Source organism: Papio anubis, chromosome 13 (genome assembly GCF_008728515.1).
Source record: "Papio anubis isolate 15944 chromosome 13, Panubis1.0, whole genome shotgun sequence".
In the NCBI taxonomy this organism is placed as follows: domain Eukaryota; kingdom Metazoa; phylum Chordata; class Mammalia; order Primates; family Cercopithecidae; genus Papio; species Papio anubis.
The window spans coordinates 100,533,101-100,554,244 of record NC_044988.1 but is presented as its reverse complement, the minus strand read 5'-3'; the positions used below and the strand labels follow the sequence as shown (position 1 = coordinate 100,554,244).

General features: G+C 46.0%; 1 protein-coding gene across 2 annotated transcripts in view; it reads right to left on the bottom strand.

The window, feature by feature from the left end:
• ABL1 (ABL proto-oncogene 1, non-receptor tyrosine kinase) overlaps positions 1-21,144 on the bottom strand; it is a 180,738-nt gene that overhangs the window by 17,272 nt on the left and 142,322 nt on the right. For both annotated transcript variants that reach the window (XM_031654640.1, XM_031654641.1), the window contains exons 2-4: positions 16,924-17,097; positions 16,062-16,357; positions 7,508-7,780 (exon numbers count right to left, since the gene is read on the bottom strand). In XM_031654640.1, coding sequence (XP_031510500.1) covers positions 7,508-7,780; positions 16,062-16,357; positions 16,924-17,097 — 743 coding nt within the window. The remainder of the gene's footprint in view (positions 1-7,507; positions 7,781-16,061; positions 16,358-16,923; positions 17,098-21,144) is intronic.

Sequence of the window (21,144 nt, the reverse complement as noted above, 5' to 3'; positions counted from 1 at the left end):
CAATGAAATCATTTCATAAATATCATTTGCTTTTATAGCTACTGACCCTCTTCTAAAAGACCAAGTAATAATCTTGACAGGCATGTACATGCAAAAGGAACATGGCTTTCAAAGGCAGCCCTCTTCTCATCTGTCTCTCTTTTCTCTCTTACATACACAAAAACACACACGGGAGGAAAGTACAAATAATTCCTTTTCTTACAGAAAAATCAATGTGAATTTGTCTCCCCCTGCTGGAATCAGACCTTGTTCAATTTATAATTTTAACCATTAACAACAGCAGCCGCGTGCAGTGGCTCACACCTATAATCTCAACACTTTGGGAGGCCAAGGTGGATCACCTGAGTTCAGAACCAACCTGGCCAACATGTTGAAACCCCATCTCTACTAAAAATAAAAAAATTAACCAGGCATGGTGGCGCATGCCTGTAGTTCCAGCTACTTGGGAGGCTGAGGCAGGGGAATCACTTGAATTTGGGAGGATGAGGTTGCAGTGAGCTGAGATTGCACCACTGCACTTCAGCGTGCGGGACAGAGTGAGACTTCACCTCAAAATAGAAAACCAAAACAACAACAACAACAACAACAAAACAGCCTACGTTTGTAGTTGTGTTAAACTGGAAATATCCTGATGCAATTCTGTGACATTCCTTTACTTTCATTAAAAAATTTCCTATCGTTTTGTTGAAGAGAATTCTCTTTATATAGTAAAATAAAACTAACTTGGATGAATGAGGGTGAAGGAAACACTTTGAGTGAAAGCTATGAATTTTCAGCCTGCTCTCTTCTGTGCTTGTTAGGGAGGGAGATGAGTCAACTGGCCTCTCTTTGCATGGACTGACTGGGCTGGCTCAGATGCAAATGAACATTCTGGGTGGTACGGCAGAGTGGTTAAGAGAATGACTTGTGAATTATACTGACTTCGCTCTGCTGCTGTGTGACCATGGTAAGTTACTCAACCCCTCTGAGTCTGTTTTCTCATCTGCACAACAGAGAGAATGTCAGTATCTCCCTTGTGCACAGAGTGCCAAGAGCAGTTCCTGGAATGCGGCCAGCACTCACTCAGCAGTGCTTGCTTTTATTACTAGTAAGGCAGTTTATCTCTATTCCTGAGTAGACAGAACAGACAGCTCATAGAAAACAAAAGGCTGGTTCTTTAATGAATATTAGGGTTGTTTGTCTTCTCACAGATGCATTCTCCTAGACTCAACATCTCACAGGTATTTCTTTTTTTTTTTTTTTGAGATGGAGTCTCACTCTGGCCCAGACTGGAGGGCAGTGGCACCATCTCAGCTCACTGCAAGCTCCACCTGCTGGATTCACATCATTCTCCTGCCTTAGCCTCCCGTGTAGCTGGGACTACAGGCGCCCACCACCACACCCAGCTAATTTTTTTTGTATTTTTAGTAGAGACGGGTTTTCACCATGTTAGCCAAGATGGTCTTGATCTCCTGACCTTGTGATTCGCCCACCTCGGCCTCCCAGAGTGCTGGGATTACAGGTGTGAGCCTCCATGCCCAGCCCTCACAGGTATTTTCTAATCAGTTTCCTCCTTTTTGCTCACCCTCAAGCATAGGTATTCTACAGCATGAAAAAGAGCACTGTTTTTAGAAATGGCTTGGCCTCTCTGGGAGGCCAAGGCAGGCAGATCACTTGAGGCTAGGAGTTCGAGACCAGCCTGGCCACATGGTGAAACCACGTCTCTACTAAAAATGCAAAAATTAGCTGGGTGTGGTGGCAGGAGCCTGTAATGCCAGCTACTGGGGAGGCTCGGGCAGGAGAATTGCTTGAACCCGGGAGGACGTTGCAAGGAACCGAGATCACGCCACTGCACTCCAGCCTGAGCAACTGGGTGAAACTCTCTGTCTGGGGGGGGGGGGGAAGAAATGGCTTGGCCTTCCAGCAGTTTCTGTGTAGCAGGCTCTCAATGTCTCGCTCTCAGCAGGGATCCCTCTCCCTGAGCAGGGCCATTATCTACTGATAGATCAGTTTCCACATCTGTTTCTGGTTAACCAAATGCTAGGTGAGAGAGGTTACAGGCACAGTGAAACACCACAGGGATTATCCCTATTTCCAATATTCCTTCACCCATCAGATGAATCAGGATCAACATGGCTAAAAACACTGAAGAGACTGCCGGGTGCCGTGGCTCACGCCTGCAATCCCAGCACTCTGGGAGGCCAAGCAGGGCGGATCACGAGGTCAGGAGATCGAGACCATCCTGGATAACACAGTGAAACCTCACCTCTACTAAAAGTACAAAAAATTAGCCGGGCGTGGTGGCGGGCACCTGTAGTCCCAGCTACTTGGGAGGCCGAGGCAGGAGAATTGCTTGAACCTGGGAGGCGGAGCTTGCAGTGAGCTGAGATGGCGCCACTGTACTCCAGCTTGGGCGAGAGGGCAAGACTCCGTCTCAAAAAAAAAAACAAAAACAAAACACTGGACAGAGTTAGACTGAGGAAGGCAGTTCATACTCCAGACGTGGGACTTGAAGCTCGAGAGGAAAGCCCAAGAGAGACCACCTCGCAGAGGAGCCCCCAGAACTCATCTCCCTGGCCAGAGGAGAACCCACTGCAAGGAATGCCTGTCTTTCAAGAGTAAGTGCAACCTGGCAACAGCAGGCTCTGAGCTGCATGGCCTCTCTCCCTATGCGTGGCCCTCCTTGTGCAGCCAGAGAGCCACTGCGTACAACTGCCAAGTGTACGACTGCCCTTCTTCTCGGCTTCTTTCTGGAGCTCCCCAAGTGACACCCATTTCCTGGGAGAAATTAAACCGAAACACACTGTGCTGGGTGGAGGAAACGTGCACTCTCTCAATACCACTGGGGAGTGCAAATTGATGACACAAACTCCTTGGAAGGTACTCTGGCAGTACGGTCAAGGCCATACGTGCACATGGTCCCTGATCCGGTAGTTTCAGGAAGCTGACCCACCAGGACAGTTTAACATACATGCAAATGAGGGGAATCCCTGTGCTGCTGTTTAGAGGAGCAAAATACTGGAAATAAGACAAAGGCCCACTGAAAGTTGGTACATGTTAAAATATATCCATACAAAAACAAGACAACCTTATGTGTATCGATAAGGAACAACTGCCAAAACACATGATGTGGACGACAGAAGAAAGAGATCTGTCTGTCACATATGCGGACTTAGGAAAGACACAGAACTCGAGGGCGGGATAACTTATTCAAAAAAATACATCCTGTACATTATTTTCCACCGTTTAGTAAATTTGTCAGTTAGCTCATGAGTCAAGCTAAATGCCACAGCTCAATCACCAGTGGTCTTTTCCAAATTCTATTACTTAGAGAACTGATTCACAGAAAAAAAAAAAAAAAAAAAAACACTGATGTACAAACTTCGAATACAGCTCGTTTAAAAATTGCTGGCTCATAGCTGGGCACAGTGGCACAAGTCTGTGATCCCTGCTACTCAGGAGGCTGAGGTGGGAGGACTGCTTGAGCCAGGAGTTGGAGGCCAGCTGGGCAACATAGTGAGACCCCATCCCCCACTTCAAAAAAATTAGGGCTTCTTGCACTTGACTGTTGGTTTTCTTAAGCACATCCTCCCTTTAACACAGATAGCAAGACTATGTCCTGCCCAATACTGTCAAAATTCAAGGGTGCAGTTCCCAATGAGCCTTTGTTGTAATTCCAGTTTCCCATCTGCATGGGGACAGCCTAGTGTCCTCCTTTTTTCCTGTTCTCTTCCCTCTTCCTTCTGCCTGAAAGGTACATGACCCAAGGCTGTTTTACTTGTTCACTACGGAGTCATGGTTAAAAGTAGGCCCTTGCTCCCCCTGCTGGCAAAGGAGGACTCTGGCTCTGTCCTTGGAGAAGCCAGCGATAGGAAACAGGCTGGATGGGAGGAGAGTGGGGGAAAAGGTGATTTTTTTTTAAAGGCATAACTGTGGCTTATGTACATTTTTTACGGTGTTCGAGAAATAAGAACCTGGGTTCAATTTAAAAAAAAGAAGAGCTGAGCTCTCGAGTTGAGTGCCCTGGTTCAAATCCTGATGCTGCCACTTCTGGCTGTGTGACCAGGTCAGTCACTTAACCTCTCTCTCTCCCATTTTCTCAGCATTAAAATGTTGATACAGGGTGAATGTCCCTTAACTGAAAGGCCTGGGACTACAAGGGTTTCAGAGCTCGGATCTTTGCATATTTGGGGATTGCCGCACTGTATTACCAGATGAACACCCCAAATTTGAAAACCCAAAATCTGAAATGTTCCAATATGCATTTCCTCTGAGCTGCATGCTGGTGCTCAAAAAGTTTTGGATTTGGGAGCATTTAGGATTTGGGATTTTAGGGTTCAGGATGCTCAACCTGGAAGGATCTTAAGGTTGTGAGGATTCAATGAGATGCAACGTGTAGTAAGCACAGAGGCCTCTGCCAGGCACACAGTAAGGGCACGATGAAAGCTGAATGTTAGCTGCTGCCACGATTTAGAATCCACTCCAGGATTTCAGCTTTTTTTTTTTTTTTTTTTTTTTTGAGACAAGGTCTCACTCTGCTGCCCAGACAGGAATGCAGTGGCGCTATGACAGCTCACTACAGCCTCAACCTCCCAGGCTCAGGTAATCCTCCCATGTCAGCCTCCCATGTCCTAGCCTGTAGCTCGGACTACAGACATACCACCAGGCTTGGCTAATTTTTTTGGTATTTTTTGTACAGGCAGAGTTTTGTCATGTTGCCCAGGCTGGTCTTGAACTCCTGGGCTCAAGCAATCCACCAGCCTTGGCCTTCCAAAGTGCTGGGATTACAGGTGTAAGCCACCGTGCCCGGCAATTTCAGCTTCTATAGCAAAGGTAAATGCCCAATATTTACACTAATCTTATTTGGCAAATAGGCAACATACTGCAGGGCCATCTGCGCATGGCTGGGAGGAAGGAGGGCTGATTTATTTAGCAGCTGCTTAGTACTGTATTTTCAGTTAACACACCTCCAGAAAGGGACATACTGCCTTTTCCCTAATTAGATACCACTCCAGGTGAATGCCCACAGAAATCCACGCAATGACATCCTGTAATTCTTTACCAACTGTGAGATCGTAAGTTAATTAGGCTCTTGGGAAAAATTATTAGAAGTATAATTAAAAGCAGAGTAACATTATTAGTAAAGCACAGTCTGAAAGGCACCCACTTTAGATTCAGTGATATATAAGAAACCCACCCCCCAAACCACACCGGTCTCCAATAGGTACCCTCCTCTGGAGTGTCCTTCAGTTGTTCAGAAAACAATGCTACAGCATCATCTACTGAAGTAGCATTTCCTCAAATGTCACGTTGTACAACCTGATCTTGGAAGTTTTCAGACAAGCCTTTACTGGTTGAAATCTAGCGTATTTTGCACTTTGAACCTTCCTTCGTTTTACAAATCCTGGTAAAAGTGTGCTGAAATCTAGGCCTTTCTCAGTTTGCTGACCCAGTCAAGGCCCCATTTTTTGGGTCTGCTCTTCAACCCTGTGCAACCCAAGGAGCTGGGGCACCTGCACAGTCCCCCAGTCCCTCCTTTGTTCACCCCCTGGTAGTGTCCCGAGAACTGCTGCGCTGCAATTCTTGCTTCTATTACCTGGACCACGCCATGCCTCAGGTGAAGAACTCTGTCCCATTCATTTTCTAATCCCAGTGTTGAGCTCAGTAACCATCAAATAGAAATGAGGAACTTGATAAATATTTATTCAATTAAGAAAAAGTCCAGGGCCGGGCGTAGTGGCTTATGCCTATAATCCCAGCACTCTGGGAGGCCACGGTAGGCAGATCACTTGAGGTCAGGAGTTCAAGACTGGCCTGGCCAACAGAGTGAAACCCCATCTCTACTAAAAATACAAAAATTAGCTGGGCGTGGTGGCAGGTGCCTGTAATCCCAGCTACTCATGAGGCTGAGGAAGGAGAATTGCTTAAACCTGGGGGGCAGAGGTTGCAGTGAGCTGAGATCATGCCACTGCACTCCAACTCGGCAACAGAGTAAGACTCTGTCTCAAAAAGAAAGAGAAAAGAAAAGAGTCCTATCTAAGAAATATCCAGGGTCCTTAAGGTAATCCAAACCATGCCCCCACCCCAGTGCCAGTCCTGCCCAAAGACAGGCACGAGTTGAATAAGAGATCAGGGAGCCACCTTTGGTTTCCAGGACTAAAGAATGTGATCTCGGCCGGGCGCGGTGGCTCAAGCCTGTAATCCCAGCACTTTGGGAGGCCGAGACGGGTGGATCACGAGGCCAGGAGATCAAGACCATCCTGGCGAACACGGTGAAACCCCGTCTCTACTAAAAAATACAAAAAACTAGCCGGGCGAGGTGGCGGGCGCCTGTAGTCCCAGCTACTCGGGAGGCTGAGGCAGGAGAATGGCGTGAACCCGGGAGGTGGAGCTTGCAGTGAGCTGAGATCCGGCCACTGCACTCCAGCCTGGGCGGCAGAGCGAGACTCCGTCTCAAAAAAAAAAAAAAAGAATGTGATCTCTTCTCTAAAGCAGCCACTTTATACCAGCCAGAAATCATACTTCCCATTTCACTATGTCTTTGGGTGAAGGCATCAGGTCAGAGAGTCCCTAAAAGGCAGGCATGTGGCTGCAACCAGTCTCAATGTGTGCACCTGACTTCTGAGACATGTACAAATTAAGCTCTATTTTTCCCAGAGGATGTTTCGGTTCTTTTCTAATAGCTCTAAAAAGGGGCTCCCTCTGTTGATTTCTGTGCACAGGTCAAGGTAATCAAAGTTCATTTAAAACAAGTGGAAATAATGTAAGTCAACACTAGGGGACACCCTCGCCACAGGGAAAAGCCTGGAACACATTTTGAAGAACGCAGAGGGCTGAAAATGAAAACTTCTTTCCCTTGGCGTCCTAAGGTTTTCAAAGAACTTCAAAAGAAGAAAAAAACCTGCCTGGAAACTACAAACACTATTCATTAGTGGAGAGGTAAAGTCCCAGTTAACAAGAAAGACCAGACTATCTGAGCTGGTAAAAATCGAGTTTCCTGGACGCCTTTCTAGCGGGGGCACTTCCACCTCTGCCTGCAGGAGTCTCGGCAGCTGCAGAATTGGAACCCACTGGGGATGCCCAGGGCACCTGCCTTCCAAATCAGCCAACAAAAATCCACAGAAGAGTCAAATGCATTTTGGTTAAATCTTTCAAAACTCAGAGATCTTTTTTTCCTCCTTAACTCTCAGTAGGAAGTGATCTCCATGCCACACGAACAGCATGGAAATCCACGGCTTTAAAAGAGTCTTGCCATAGAATGAGAAAACTTCTCCAAATGACTAATCTTTTTACACCAAAACCCCTCCGCGCTTGTCAGCTCTCACTATATGTGGAAACACACTCGGACTATGAGAATGATTCCACTCCTACAAAGACACAAGGACGATGTAAGACGGAAAAGTCATTTCTGTGGCACCAATGAAGCGCTCGGACGGGAGGTAGGCTTCCAGGCAGATGCATCGCCTAATGCCAGTAGACACCTTGCCCCCGCCAAGTACCCTGGGTGGCCCCGGCGGCCCCAGCCTACCTTCAAGGTCTTCACGGCCACCGTCAGGCTGTATTTCTTCCACACACCCTCGTATACCTCCCCGTACTGGCCCCCGCCCAGCTTGTGCTTCATGGTGATGTCCGTGCGTTCCATCTCCCACTTGTCGTAGTTGGGGGACACACCGTAGACGGTGGGCTTGTTGCGCTTGGGGGCTGGATAATGGAGCGTGGTGATGAGCCCGTCGGCCACTGTCGAATGATGATGAACCAACTCGGCCAGGGTGTTGAAGCGGCTCTCGGAGGAGACGTAGAGCTGAAGGAAACAGGGAACAGCCTTCAGCCCACAGAGACAAGCAAGCTCAAAGAGCTCACGTGAGCCAGTTTGGCTAAGCCTTAATTTACTGCACAGCAAAACCTCACATAAGCAGCTCTCCACACAGGACAGAGTGTTTAGAAGACCACTGCTGCTGTCTTTCTCTATGAGTGCTCTAAGTTACTTGCTCAAGCAGAAAGGCACAATAAAGGGCCTCAGGGCCTCTGTACCTGCTGCTGCTCCCTCTGCCTGAAATCTCCCAACCCCTCATCTTCCATGCCCAGTTCTTGCTTCCCGTTCCAAGGCCAGTTTTAATGTCCGTGAAGTCTTCCCCAACCATCCAATCTAAAGTCATCATGCGGCACAGGTCATCCTACCACCTGTCTTACTTCTCAGCAATGGACCCACCACTAGCTCATAATTTCCTGTTTATCTGCTTAATTACTGTCTGTCTCCACCTAATAGCATGGAAGCTTCATGAAAGCAGAGCCTTAAGTTGTTTTCATTCCAATGTTGAGTACAGGAAATCAACATGTAGTAAGTACTCAATAAACAACTGTTGATTAAATTAACACACAGTAGAACTTGGTGGGTAGTTGCTGGTAGGAAAAGCAAAGAATTTATTTAATTTATAATTTAAAAGGGATAAACCTAGAATGAAATAGTGATCAGAAGATGAAAACCACTAAACACATCCAACACGAGGAAGCAAAAGGAAGGATTTACAACACATGAGCATTCAGTCCCTGTGTGAGAGCCACAGCAGGTGAGGACCTAGGGTCAAACCCTCCATGTAGAGTTTGCATCTGGACACAACAGAGATGGAGAGGAAGGAGAAGGAGCAGGCTGGCAGAAAGCAACAATGCAGGGGGTGCCAGCTACCTGTTTTCTTCTCTTTTCATTGGTGTGGTAAGGGAATACTTCCTTACCAAAAACAATTCCACATGAAAATCCACATAAAACATCTGGACTCCAGACACATAACTGAATCTACTGGCTTGCTCAGGGCAGCCACCCTTCACTGAAGGTGAAGAAGACTTAAAATCACGACTAGGCGTTCAGAAGACTTGCCCAAACTGCAAAGACGTGGGAAGAAGGAACAGATTTGGGACAGTGGTAATGCTTAGGACGTGAGGGAGAAAAGGGAACAGGATCAGGCTTCAGCTGTAACTGTAATATCTTTTTTTTTTTTTTTGGAAATGGAGTCTCGCCGTGTAGCCCAGGCTAGAATGCAATGGCACGATCTCGGCCCACTGCAACCTCTGCCTCCCGGGTTCAAGCGATTCTCCTGCCTCAGCCTCCTGAGTAGCTGGGACGGCAGATGCCCACCACCAAGCCCAGCTAATTTTTTGTAATTTTAGTAGAGACAGGGTTTCGCAGTGTTAGCCAGGATGGTCTCAATCTCCTGACCTCGTGATCTGCCTGCCTCGACCTCCCAAAGTGCTGGGATTACAGGCGTGAGCCAGTGCGCCCGACTACAACTGTAGTATCTTATTACTTAAAAAAAAAGAAAAGGGAAGAAAAAGCCTGAAATATACGCAGCAAGGCCAAGGCCTTTGGCTGTGGGTTATGTCAGGCACCGTTACTGTATGTCTGTAATAGTAAATAAGAAAAATGTTTTTAAAAGAAGGTAGCAAAGAAATATGCAAATTAGTCCCACTGACAACCCTCAAGAAGGTAAAAAGGATTTGTCAATAGGAAGGTTTCTCTTTCTTTTGTTTTGCTTGGGGAGATAACACAAATGAATTCCAAAAACTTAGGCAAGCCACAGGCACACACTTTGGGGTTACAATCTTTTGGTAACAATCTTACTAAAATAAAATTCTGAGAAACGCAAAACTTGTCCAGAAAGACAAGGAACTTGCTCCTAGTGTAAGGACTGTGGCCTGGGGACACTGGCTTATCCCTCTGCAAGACAGGGCCTCTGAATGGCAAGACTTTATAGGACATGGCGGCCCCACTTTTATTCTTGAGAGCACGGAAGAGAAGAAGCCTCTGAGTGAACTGCTCTAGGGACAGACCATGAGTCACGCTCAGACCCGCGAACGTGCGCATAGGAATGCATCGGGGAGCGGAAGTCGGCACTGCTGAGGGCTGCCGTTAGCTTCATACTCACACAGCGACATACTCACTGTCTTCAGTATTAGTCACCAACACAAGTGCTGTACACAAAGAAAATGGAGCGGGACTTGGGGTCAGCTCCCAATCCCTGACCCTCTGGAAGAGTCTGTCAGCTGTCCAGTTACTTCACTGCAGGTGGCAAGTGCTCCAACCCCTGTTCTCAGGTTAGCTCCGCTGATGGTGTGCTCCCTACCAACGAGTCTAGAGAAGCGAGAAAAGCCATTCCAAGACATTCCTGGAATCAGAGCACCACTCCCACCTTGGAAATCACTGGCACAGTACAGGGTCAAAGAGCCCGTGTGGCCTGCTGGGCTCCAGGGCAGGGCACCTGGGAGCAAGTCTCATTATCCTCCTCTCCCGTCGGAGCAGGAAGCACAGGCCTCAAAGGAGTGCTCCCCAACTGGCGGATCTGGTTCCTTCACTCCAGCGTGGAATGCTAATGGCTCCCCTAAGTCCTAGTTTATGCAGAGTTTCTTGGGCTCATTTGATTCCCCCATTGGCTACTGTGTTAGAGATTTCAGTTACAGGAGGTTTCACTGAATGGCCCAACTTTATCCTTTTCAATAATTAAATTTACAGACCTTGTGACTTAGTTCATTTTTCAACATAAAACTTACATACTGATACTTCCTAAATATTAAAACCATTCTCCCTCAAAGGCACTGCATATTCGGTTCACAGCCATCTTCCCTGTGTCCCACTAACAGTCAAGGCTGGTGCTTGCTCCTGATTAGTTCTAGGTTTTGAGCAGCATTTGTTGGGGAACTGTGTGATCATCAGGAATTCATGGCATGTTCAGGGAAGAAAGTAAAGTCAGTGTCATGAATGCCATGTCATTATGCTATGCATCTGGTTCCGTTAACACTCAGGTGCTCAGCCAGGGCTGCTGCCTCTTCCTAATCATGCATGAACGTGAAGGATAGGACTTGTCAAAGAAACTCTTAGAAACAGTGTTTTGCTGGGAGCAGTGGCTCATACCTGTAATCCCAGCACTTTGGGAGGCCAAGGCGGGCAGATCACGAGGTCAGGTGTTCAAAACCAGCCTGGCCGACATGGTGAAACCCCATCTCTACTAAAAAAGCCGGGCATGGTCGTGGGCACCTGTAGTCTCAGCTACTTGAGAGGCTGAGGCAGGAGAATCACTTGAACCTGGGAGGCAGAGGTTGCAGTGAGTCAAGATCATGCCACTATACTCCAGCCTGGGTGACAGAGTGAGGCTCTGTCTCAAAAAAAAAAAAAAAAAGAAACAGTGTTTCTTCTGACAGCCATACTGACAGGCTAACAGAGCTTAGACTGTGCAACCTTTGGCTGCCTTGGGCCCAGGAGAACCACCTCAGACATACTGTTTACAGGTTGCTCAGCCAGGAAGCAAGTTCCCTCGAGAGCTGCTCAGACACCAGCAGGAAGGCAAGCCTTGCAGTACAAAAGAACGGTCCAAAGCTCCTTCACTGGAATAGGTGAGCCATGTGCTCAGCTTTTCACCAGGAGGCCTATGCCTGCTGAGCCACTGTCAGGGAGGGTAAACCTTAAACATCCAAGAGGCTGGTCCCTTCCTGCCACTCGGCTGAAGCTTAGGGCCCTGGATCTGTCACTTCAGCAGACCATGAAAACAAATGTCAACTGGGCAAATGTCTTTCAAGAAAAGGAAAGACTCTATTAAGGACTAGAAGGAATTGAGGAACGTGACAGGGGCATCTCACACAAGTCAATGAGGTGTGGACAAAAACATTCAGAACTAAGAACTTTAGGCAGGAGGTGGTGAAGAAAAATCAATCTTCAATTCTGCTATGTCGACGGAGGGTTACAACTTTGGGAAAGTATCAGAAAAATGACAATCAAATCCCAGGGTATCCAAAGAGTTTTGAGACTGTCAAGGCTCCTAGGAAATGGCAATGGCTCAGTTTAGTATTGGCCCCTTCAAGAGTCCAGCTCATAACTCCCAGTCCCCAACTCTGAGCCCCGAGCTGGTGGTCCTGGGCTGACTGATGAGCCACAAGGGCTGCTGAAAAGCTCAGAACATGAGGAGAGAGGCAAATAAGAGCCAATAAGGAGGAAGCAGAAAGAAACCCTTGGGGGCCTTATAGAAGAATCTTCTAAATTCAGTTGTTTTCTGAAGATGAACTAACTTAAAAATAAGAACCAAACTTACTCAACCCCAGTCTATTCCTCCTATCAGTCTTAACTTTTCCCCTTAGAAATCCAAAAAGGATTGCATCAAAGTTCTGCTATGTGAGCAGCATTTTTCAGCGGCGAGCCACGTGGTCACACACATAGCTGTGGGAGCTCCCTCTAATGATGTTCACTCATTCCAGCGATACGATCCCACCCAGCACACGCTCCTCGAGTGCGGCCCTCACAGGAAGGAACCTCTGCAGAAGGTCTGCTGGATGACACTGTGGGCTCAGAAGTCCCCAGGTGCCCAAACAGCTGATAGGAGAGTCTTTGCCGGAGGGGGAGGGAGGAGGCAAGACGCCAAGGAAAGTGTAATGTGTTGCCCAGTGGCGGACACTGCCTAGTCAGATGAGCTCCCTGTGCTCTACCTGGGATGAAACAAACCCACCTGGCACATACTAGCTTTTAGACAGAGGCCTCTTAGGCAGATTCTCCTTCTTTGGATGAATCTCAAATTCTGCAAATCACGTATCCCATATGCAAGTCTTTCCTTGCCCCTTTGAACAGTATTTTATAACAACCCCTAGCTAATGAGCTGTCACACTAGATCATGCCTGCCTGCATCTGTTCCAAGGTTGCTGATTAAACAGCTCTAGGGAAAAGAAACCATTATCCCGTTCAGTGCAAACCTCAAGTGATTATCTTGGTGCAGCATGACTTGCCTTGGATAGATAGCACAGATGCGAAGCAAGCTGTCTGCTGCAGAAAATCACCTCCTATAGGTGGTGCACCCTGGTGTTCAGATTCACTAGAAAGGTACCCTTGTGGTCTGAAGGCTCTTTCAAAGGGCGCAATGCCCTGAAGTACATCCCTCAGAATGGAAGGACATAGCTCCACCTCCGGGATAAGAACAATAACCCAAAAAGCAAGCTGACAGGCCCATGTCTAGTCACACATGGACAACAGGCTCTGTTCTCCGACATACACACTGCGGTGTTGGTACTAAAGAATTCTGCAGTGGTGGAAAGCATCAGATATGGGCAACAGGACTTCAGCCAGAAGACTTTGGGATGTGAAGAAAAATAAGAAAATTTAAAAAGGAAGTATATGTACATTCATATGGTACAAGTGAATGTGTGATGACAGCCAAAAAAAAAAAAAAAGTTAAAAAGCTAAGTGGGGACTAGCCTATCAGATACCACAACACAGTATAAAGCTACAGCAATTACAAGTTTGGTACTGGCATACAGATAGACAGACCAATGGAAGAGAACAGAGAGGTCAACAGGCCTAGATACACATATACACTTGGTATATTTCCAACATGTAGGAGAAAGATGAATTTATTAAATGGCATAAAGATGACTCAAAATATGCCACATGCATATTCAACATAATGAGATGCCAGTCTTTGCCAGTCAGAGTGACAAAGATGTTTTTACATATCTAATAATAAACTGTTGGTGTGGGTTAAGGGGAAACAAGCCCTTTTGTGGATTGTTCGTGGGAGAACAAATTTGTACAATTTCTATAGAGGGTGACTTGGCAATGCACATAACCTTCAATCAGTTCTAGCGACTTATCTACATACACTTACACCACACACAAAGAAGCACGCGCAGCACATTTTCAAACCAGGCCGTGGGCCGCTAGTCAGTCTATGAAATAAATTTAGTGGATTACAACTAGAATTTTTTAAAAAATGAAACAGAATGAAATACAAAACAGAATGAAATACAAAATCAGAGTGCATTACACACAGTAAGGTGGGTAAGACTTTATGAAACTTTTGTTATATTTTGAGGGCTGGGTGGTGATGTAAAATGAGTTTTTCTTATAGCAGACCCAGATTTTTAAAAAGGTTTGAAAGCCACCTCATATCAGCATTATTTATAATAACTAAAGATTGGAAGCAACCTAAAAGTCAACCAGCAGGGGACTACTGAAATAAGTGACAGTCCATCCACGGTACATAGTCACTGGTAAGATGAGGCAGCTCTAAACTTGTTGCCATAAAACAATCTCGAAGGTGTATTATCACACGGGAGAAGCACGATGCAGAACAGCCTGGAGCATGCATCATTTGTGTGCCTTTTTGAATATAAACATCCATATAAACATCTATATACCATCCATCTATGTCCAGGTAACTCTGGAAGGAACTAGTAACAGTGCTTGCCTCTGTGCAGGAAAAGTGAATTAAGAGACGACCTTTTTTTTTTTTTTTTGAGACGGAGTCTCGCTCTGTTGCCCAGGCTGGAGTGCAGTGGCCGGATCTCAGCTCACTGCAAGCTCCGCCTCCCGGGTTTACGCCATTCTCCTGCCTCAGCCTCCCGAGCAGCTGGGACTACAGGGGCCCGCCACTTCGCCCGGCTAGTTTTTTTGTATTTTTTTAGTAGACACGAGGTTTCACCGTGTTAGCCAGGATGGTCTCGATCTCCTGACCTCGTGATCCGCCCGTCTCGGCCTCCCAAAGTGCTGGGATTACAGGCTTGAGCCACCATGCCCGGCAGACGACTACTTTTTACTGTAATTCATCTTGTTCTTTTGAATTTTTGTAACCACATGCATGCATTACATACTATTAAAAAAAAAAAAACAGACTGGGCGCAGTGGCTCATGCCTGTAATCCCAGCATTTTGGGAGGCCAAGGAGGGCAGACTGCTTGAGCTCAAGAGTTTGAGACTAACCTGGGCAACATGGCGAGACCCTGTCTCTACTGAACATACAAAAACAGCTGGGCACGGTGGCTCATGCCTGTAATCTCAGTACTCTGGGATGCTGAGGCAGGTGGATCACCTGAGGTCAGGAGTTCGAGACCAGCCTGACCAACATGGTGAAACCCTGTCTCTACTAAAAATACAAAATTATCTAGGCGTGGTGGCATATGCCTGTAATCCCAGCTATTTAGGAGGCTGAGGCAGGAGAAGTGCCTGAACCCGGGAGGCAGAGGTTGCAGTGAGCCGAGATCGCACCATTGCACTCCAGCCTGGGCAATGAGAGCGAAAATGCCATCTCAAAACAAACAAACAAACAACAGCTGGGTGTGGTGGTGTGTGCCTGTGGTCCCAACTACTGAGGAGGCCAAGGTGGGAGGATCACTTGAGCACGGGAAGCAGAGGTTGCAGCGAGCCAAGTTGCACCACTGTACTCCAGCCTGGGTGACAGAGTAAGACTCTATCTCAAAAAAAAAAAAAAAAAACACAACGAAAAACAAACATACACCATCCGGACCACACCAATCCACCTATCTACACTGTACCTCAACTACAGCCTGGTGCAATAGAGCAGACTGTGGGGATCCAAGCCTATTCCATCAATGTCTCACTACATTGGTATCAGCAAGATCTCTTTATGCCTCCCTTTCTGCAAAGATGCAGGTATTACAGCAATACCTCAGTCAACGTTAACTCCTCCCTTCTCTTTATGGACTCTGAAGGACTATTTATATGAAGACCACAAAATCACATATGCCACCTCCCTTACAACAATATGCTTTGGGTTTGGTAAGCTGTGGGTCTGATCCTGGTTTTCACTGAAAACTGCATGTGTATATGCACGTACGTCCACACACCTCTCCATGAATGTGTTCATCTGAGGAAGAAGCCCACATGCCAGGCTTCTGTGGGGGAGGGGATATTAAAGTGGTCTTTCGCTCTGGGAAAGCTAACCTATTATTTGAATTTTTCTAATTGAGGATGATTACTATCATTATAAAATATATCTTTTTTTTAAGGAAGAATCTTATTGTAAAAAGTGTGTCCAAAACCCAACAGATATTCCTCCTATTTTAAGTAACTTGCTAACAACAAAACTCTAGCAAGACAATAAGGGAATCATACTGGGCCCAGGAACTTGTAGTATCACAGAACCAATCCTCAATAAAGGGTCTTCATAAGGCTAACAGAATGACTCCTACTGTTTACTTGAAAGATTCTTTAAACATCTTCCTGGTTGAGCTTTCCTGCAATAATTTATCAATCCGACACCAGGACCTCTGGGTTCCCCTGCCCCGGGCCCACCAGCCCCCCTGCCAAGGGTCCCCTACCTTGCCATCAGAAGCAGTGTTGATCCTGTAATGGTACACCCTCCCTTCGTATCTCAGCGAGATGGACCTCTGGCCAGGACTGCTCTCACTCTCCCGCACCAAGAAGCTGCCATTGATCCCGCTGCTCAGCAGATACTCAGCGGCATTGCGGGACACAGGCCCATGGTACCAGGAGTGTTTCTCCAGACTGTTGACTGGCGTGATGTAGTTGCTTGGGACCCAGCCTTGGCCATTTTTGGTTTGGGCTTCACACCATTCCCCATTGTGATTATAGCCTAAGACCCGGAGCTTTTCACCTTAGAAGAAAGGAACCAAATCAGAAATATCAGCTCTGGAAACCAGCTTCATTCTTTTTCATTGATTCTTGTGTAACTACTAAAGATTTCCAAAGTCCTAAATACCAATTTCATTTTAACAAGTCTACTTAAAGACATGCATTTATAAGTGTATGAGAATACACATTTATATCTGAAGCTTCCTGTTTGTACGGAACAGATAGGTAAGTATATATAGCCTCAGTTTTTATAATCAATTATGTTTATTCAAGTGCTCTGTTCCTAATATAAGACAACATTTTAGGGAAATAATGCTTTTTCTTAGGGAAAAATTGCATTCAGTATTTTGTTCAGCTGTCCTTTTCAGTATAAAACATAGGGCAAGTTCTGTTTTTGCTCAGGGCTATTGTACAAGAACTCCTCTAAGGAGAGGCGACTCCCTTAGAAACATGCAGTTGTTGTTTTGGATATCCCTGAATTCCAGATTTCAAAGCCGCTCCTTCAATGAGCAAAGGGTGGCAGGTCAAGCTGCAATTCCCAGATCTCTGTTTCCTGCAGCCACCACTAGCTGTCCACAACCCTTTTACCTTTAGTTATGCTTAGAGTGTTATCTCCACTGGCCACAAAATCATACAGTGCAACGAAAAGGTTGGGGTCATTTTCACTGGGTCCAGCGAGAAGGTTTTCCTTGGAGTTCCAACGAGCGGCTTCACTCAGACCCTGAGGCTCAAAGTCAGATGCTACTGGCCGCTGAAGGGCTTCTGGAAGAGAAAGGGGGGAACATAAAAAAGAAAAAGCAAGAGCAAATCGGGAGAAAAAATTAGTTTTATTTTCAGAAGCAAAAATATTTATGTTTCCAACATTATACATCCCTAATTTATTTCATTTATTAACATCTATACATACTATTATTATTAAGGTGGTTTTAAAAAAACTCTTCCTTTACTAAATCTTGTGGAAAACATTAAGTATTTTCATTCCGAGGCGGTAATTATTGTTCCCCAATAGTTTGAGCTTTTAAAATTCATTGATTCAATATAAGTTTAGTCAAATTAAAACAGTCTATCCACATATGCGTTCCCCTTTGCTTAAAATACGCAGTGAAAGTTTCTTGTTTTAGCTGGGCACGGTGGCTCACGCCTGTAATCCCAGCACTTTGGGAGGCCAAGGTGGGCGGGATCACCTGAGGTCAGAAGTTTGAGACCAACTTGACCAACATGGTGAAACCCCGTCTTCATTAGCCATACAAAAATTAGCTGGGCATGGTGGCGCGTGCCTATAGTCCCAGCTACCCGTGAGGCTGAGGAAGGAGAATCGCTTGAACCCAGGAGGTGGAGGTTGCAGTGAGCAGAGATTGCGCCACTGCACTCCAGCCTGGGTAACGAGAAAGTCCGTCTTAAAATAAAAAGAAAGAAAGAAAAAAAAAAAAGAGGCCAGGCGTGGTGGCTCACGCCTGTCATCCCAGCACTTTGGGAGGCCAAGGTGGGCGGATCATGAGGTCAGGAGATCCAACATGATGAAACCCCGTCTTTACTAAAAATACAAAAATTAGCCGGGCATGGTGGCAGGTGCCTGTAGTCCCAGCTACTTGGGAGGCTGAGGCAGGAGAACTGCTCGAACCCGGGAGGCGGAGGTTGCAGTGAGCTGAGATCGCGCCACTGCACTCCAGCCTGGGCGACAGAGTGAGACTCCATCTCAAAAAAAGAAAAAAAGAAAAAAAGAAAAAATAAATAAATAAGAAAAATCAAATTGTGCAGAAGGGCTTAATATGAAAGATAAATACTTTCTATCCCAGTCCTCTCTGCTCCCAGAGGCAGAGCTGTTTTTTTGGTGATCACCCCCACCTCTCTTAAGTATCAGCTGGAGCCCTATTCTCAGCAACAGACACACACCTTCACTGCTTGTTCTTCCAGCTAGGACAGTGTTTCTGAAGGACTTACTTCACAAGACAAGGCTATTAACATCCTACCCATCCTTCCAGCTTTCTTGCCCCCACGGCCACCCTCAAATATGATCTTCTGTACATTTTTTTTTTACCTTGTGCAAATTATTATTACAGAATAGAAAAAACTGTTACTAAACTCTTCCATGTTTTGTCTGAAACAGATTCTAAAAGTTGGAAACCAATCAACAGCTCTTAAATTAGAAAATGTGTGAATACTATTCATTACAGGGTCAAATAGGTTATTATTTGTTTCTGAAGTTTCTTCTAGTCTTTTTTATTTTTAACAGGGCTGAAACTCTCCAGAATTTTTTTGTGCTAAAGACAAAGTGTAGACGGGTTCTTGCAAACCAGCAAATCAAATCACCTAAAGTAGATCTTAACAGTTTAAGAACATTGTGGAGTGAAATCCAAATTACTCATTTAAGGAGCTACAATTTAAAAATCACTAACTGGGCCGGGTACGGTGGCTCACGCGTTCGAAACCAACATGGGTAACATGGTGAAATCCCGTCGCTACTAAAATAGAAAAAACTAGCCAGGCATGGCGGCAGGTGCCTGTAGTCCCAGCTACTCAGGAGGCTGAGGCAGGAGAATCGCTTGAGGAGGCAGAGGTTGCAGTGAGCTGAGATCTCATCTCTGCACTCTAGCCTACAGACAGAGTGAGACTTCGTCTCTAGCTGGGAGACAGAGTAAGACTCCATCTCAATAAATAAATAAATAAATAAAACAAAAATCATTAACTGAAGTAAACTGTCAGGAACTGTTTCTCTGAAAGAGTAAATCCCAAATAATGTCATTATGATGTTTAGTAATTTTTATGATCTTAAATAGAGAGGCCCGGCGTGGTGGTTCAGGCCTGTAATCCCAGCACTTTGGGAGGCTACGGTGGGCAGATTACCTGAGGTCAGGAGCTCGAGACAAGCCTGGCCAACATGGCGAAAACCCATCTCTACTAAAAATACAAAAATTAGCCAGGCAAAAATACAAAAATTAGTGGTGGGTGCCTGTAATCCCAGGTACTCAGGAGACTGAGGCAGGAGAATTGCTTGAACCGGGGAGGTGAGGCTGCAGTGAGCTGAGATTGCACCACTGCACTCCAGCCTGGGCAATGGAGTAAGACTCCGTCTCAAAAAAAAAAAAAAAAAAAAGAAAGAAAAGAAAAAGAGGAACACTATAATTTGAAAAGAACTTAAGGATCTACCAGATGCTTGAGCCAAACACAAATGGTAACAAAATTATGTTTTAGTTTTCCTTCTCTATGGATTTAGAGGATCCTCACACATTCTTTCCTGGGTAATAAATAACACCATCTCAGGGGTGGGCCTGATTCTGAATTCTCTTAAAAAAAAAAAGGACCCACCTGAGAGACTAGCCTAAACTTCTGGAAATATGACCAGAGAACTTTCAGAAATGGATGTGCTCTAAAATATCTCTTTGGGATAAACCAACAGAACATAAATCATAAAGGTCTTCAAGTCTAGCTTCTGTACTACTAACTGAAGTCAACCTTCAGGAACTGTTTCTCTGAAAGGATAAGTCCCAAAATTACATTATTATAACAGTTGGTAATTTTTCTGAATGGTGGGGGCAAAGATAATTTCAAGCAACAGTCTTGCAATACTGCCATCTCCTAGAGTGTGGAAGAAGCTTAGTCATACGTTAGGTTCCCTTTGTCGAGTATTTACATTGGCTCTAAAAGTACACCTAGCGCCATCACTATTAGGGATTATCAATTTTATTAAAATATGTGATCTCCGAGGTCAGGAGATCGAGACCATCCTGGCTAACACAGTGAAACCCTGTCTCTACTAAAAATACAAAAAAATCAGTCAAGCATGAAGGCAGGCACCTGTAGTCCCAGCTACTTGGGAGGCTGAGGCAGAATGGCGTGAACCCAGGAGGCGGAGCTTGCAGTGAGCCGAGATCGCACCACTGCACTCCAGCCTGGGTGACACAGCGAGACTCCGTCTCCAAAAAAAAAAAAAAAGTGATCCCCCACCCCCATCTAGTTTACGCTGGTTTGGTAGTCTTGACTGTAGGGCTAAAGGCTGGTTTGGCAGTCTTGACTGTAGGGCTAAAGACTGTCCTTTGAAATGTAGGTATGTGGGGCTGGGCGTGGTGGCTCATGCCTGTTATCCCAGCACTTTGGGAGGCCAAGGCAGACAGATCACCTGAGGCCAGGAGTTTGAGACCAGGCTGGCCAACATAGCAAAACCCTGTCTCTACCAAAAATACAAAAATTAGCTGGGTGTGGTGGTACACACCTATAGCCCCAACTACTCAGGATGTTGAGGCACGAGAATCACTTGAACACAGGAGGCAGAGGTTATAGTAAGCTGAGATCATGCCACTTGCACTCCAGCCTGGGCAACAGAGTGAGGCTCTGTTTCAAAAAATAAACAAACAGAATGAAATGTGGACATGTGATTAGAGCTTGATGTTTTCTTTTTTTTTTTGAGACGGAGTCTCACTCTGCCGCCTGGGCTGGAGTGCAGTGGCAGGATCTCGGCTCACTGCAAGCTCCACCTCCCGGGTTCACGCCATTCTCCTGCCTCAGCCTCCTGAGTAGCTGGGACTACAGGCGCCCGCCACCTCGCCCGGCTAGTTTTTTGTATTTTTTTTAAGTAGAGACGGGGTTTCACCATGTTAGCCAGGATGGTCTCGATCTCCTGACCTCGTGATCCGCCTGCCTCGGCCTCCCAAAGTGCTGGGATTACAGGCTTGAGCCACCGTGCCCGGCCGATGTTTTCTTCTGTAAGTCCTCCCTATAATGAATGTATCATCTCACTTCCAGCTTCAATTTCCTACAGATGGAGGGAGAACTTAGAGCCATTCACTATGCATTCCCACTGTCGAAGCTTTC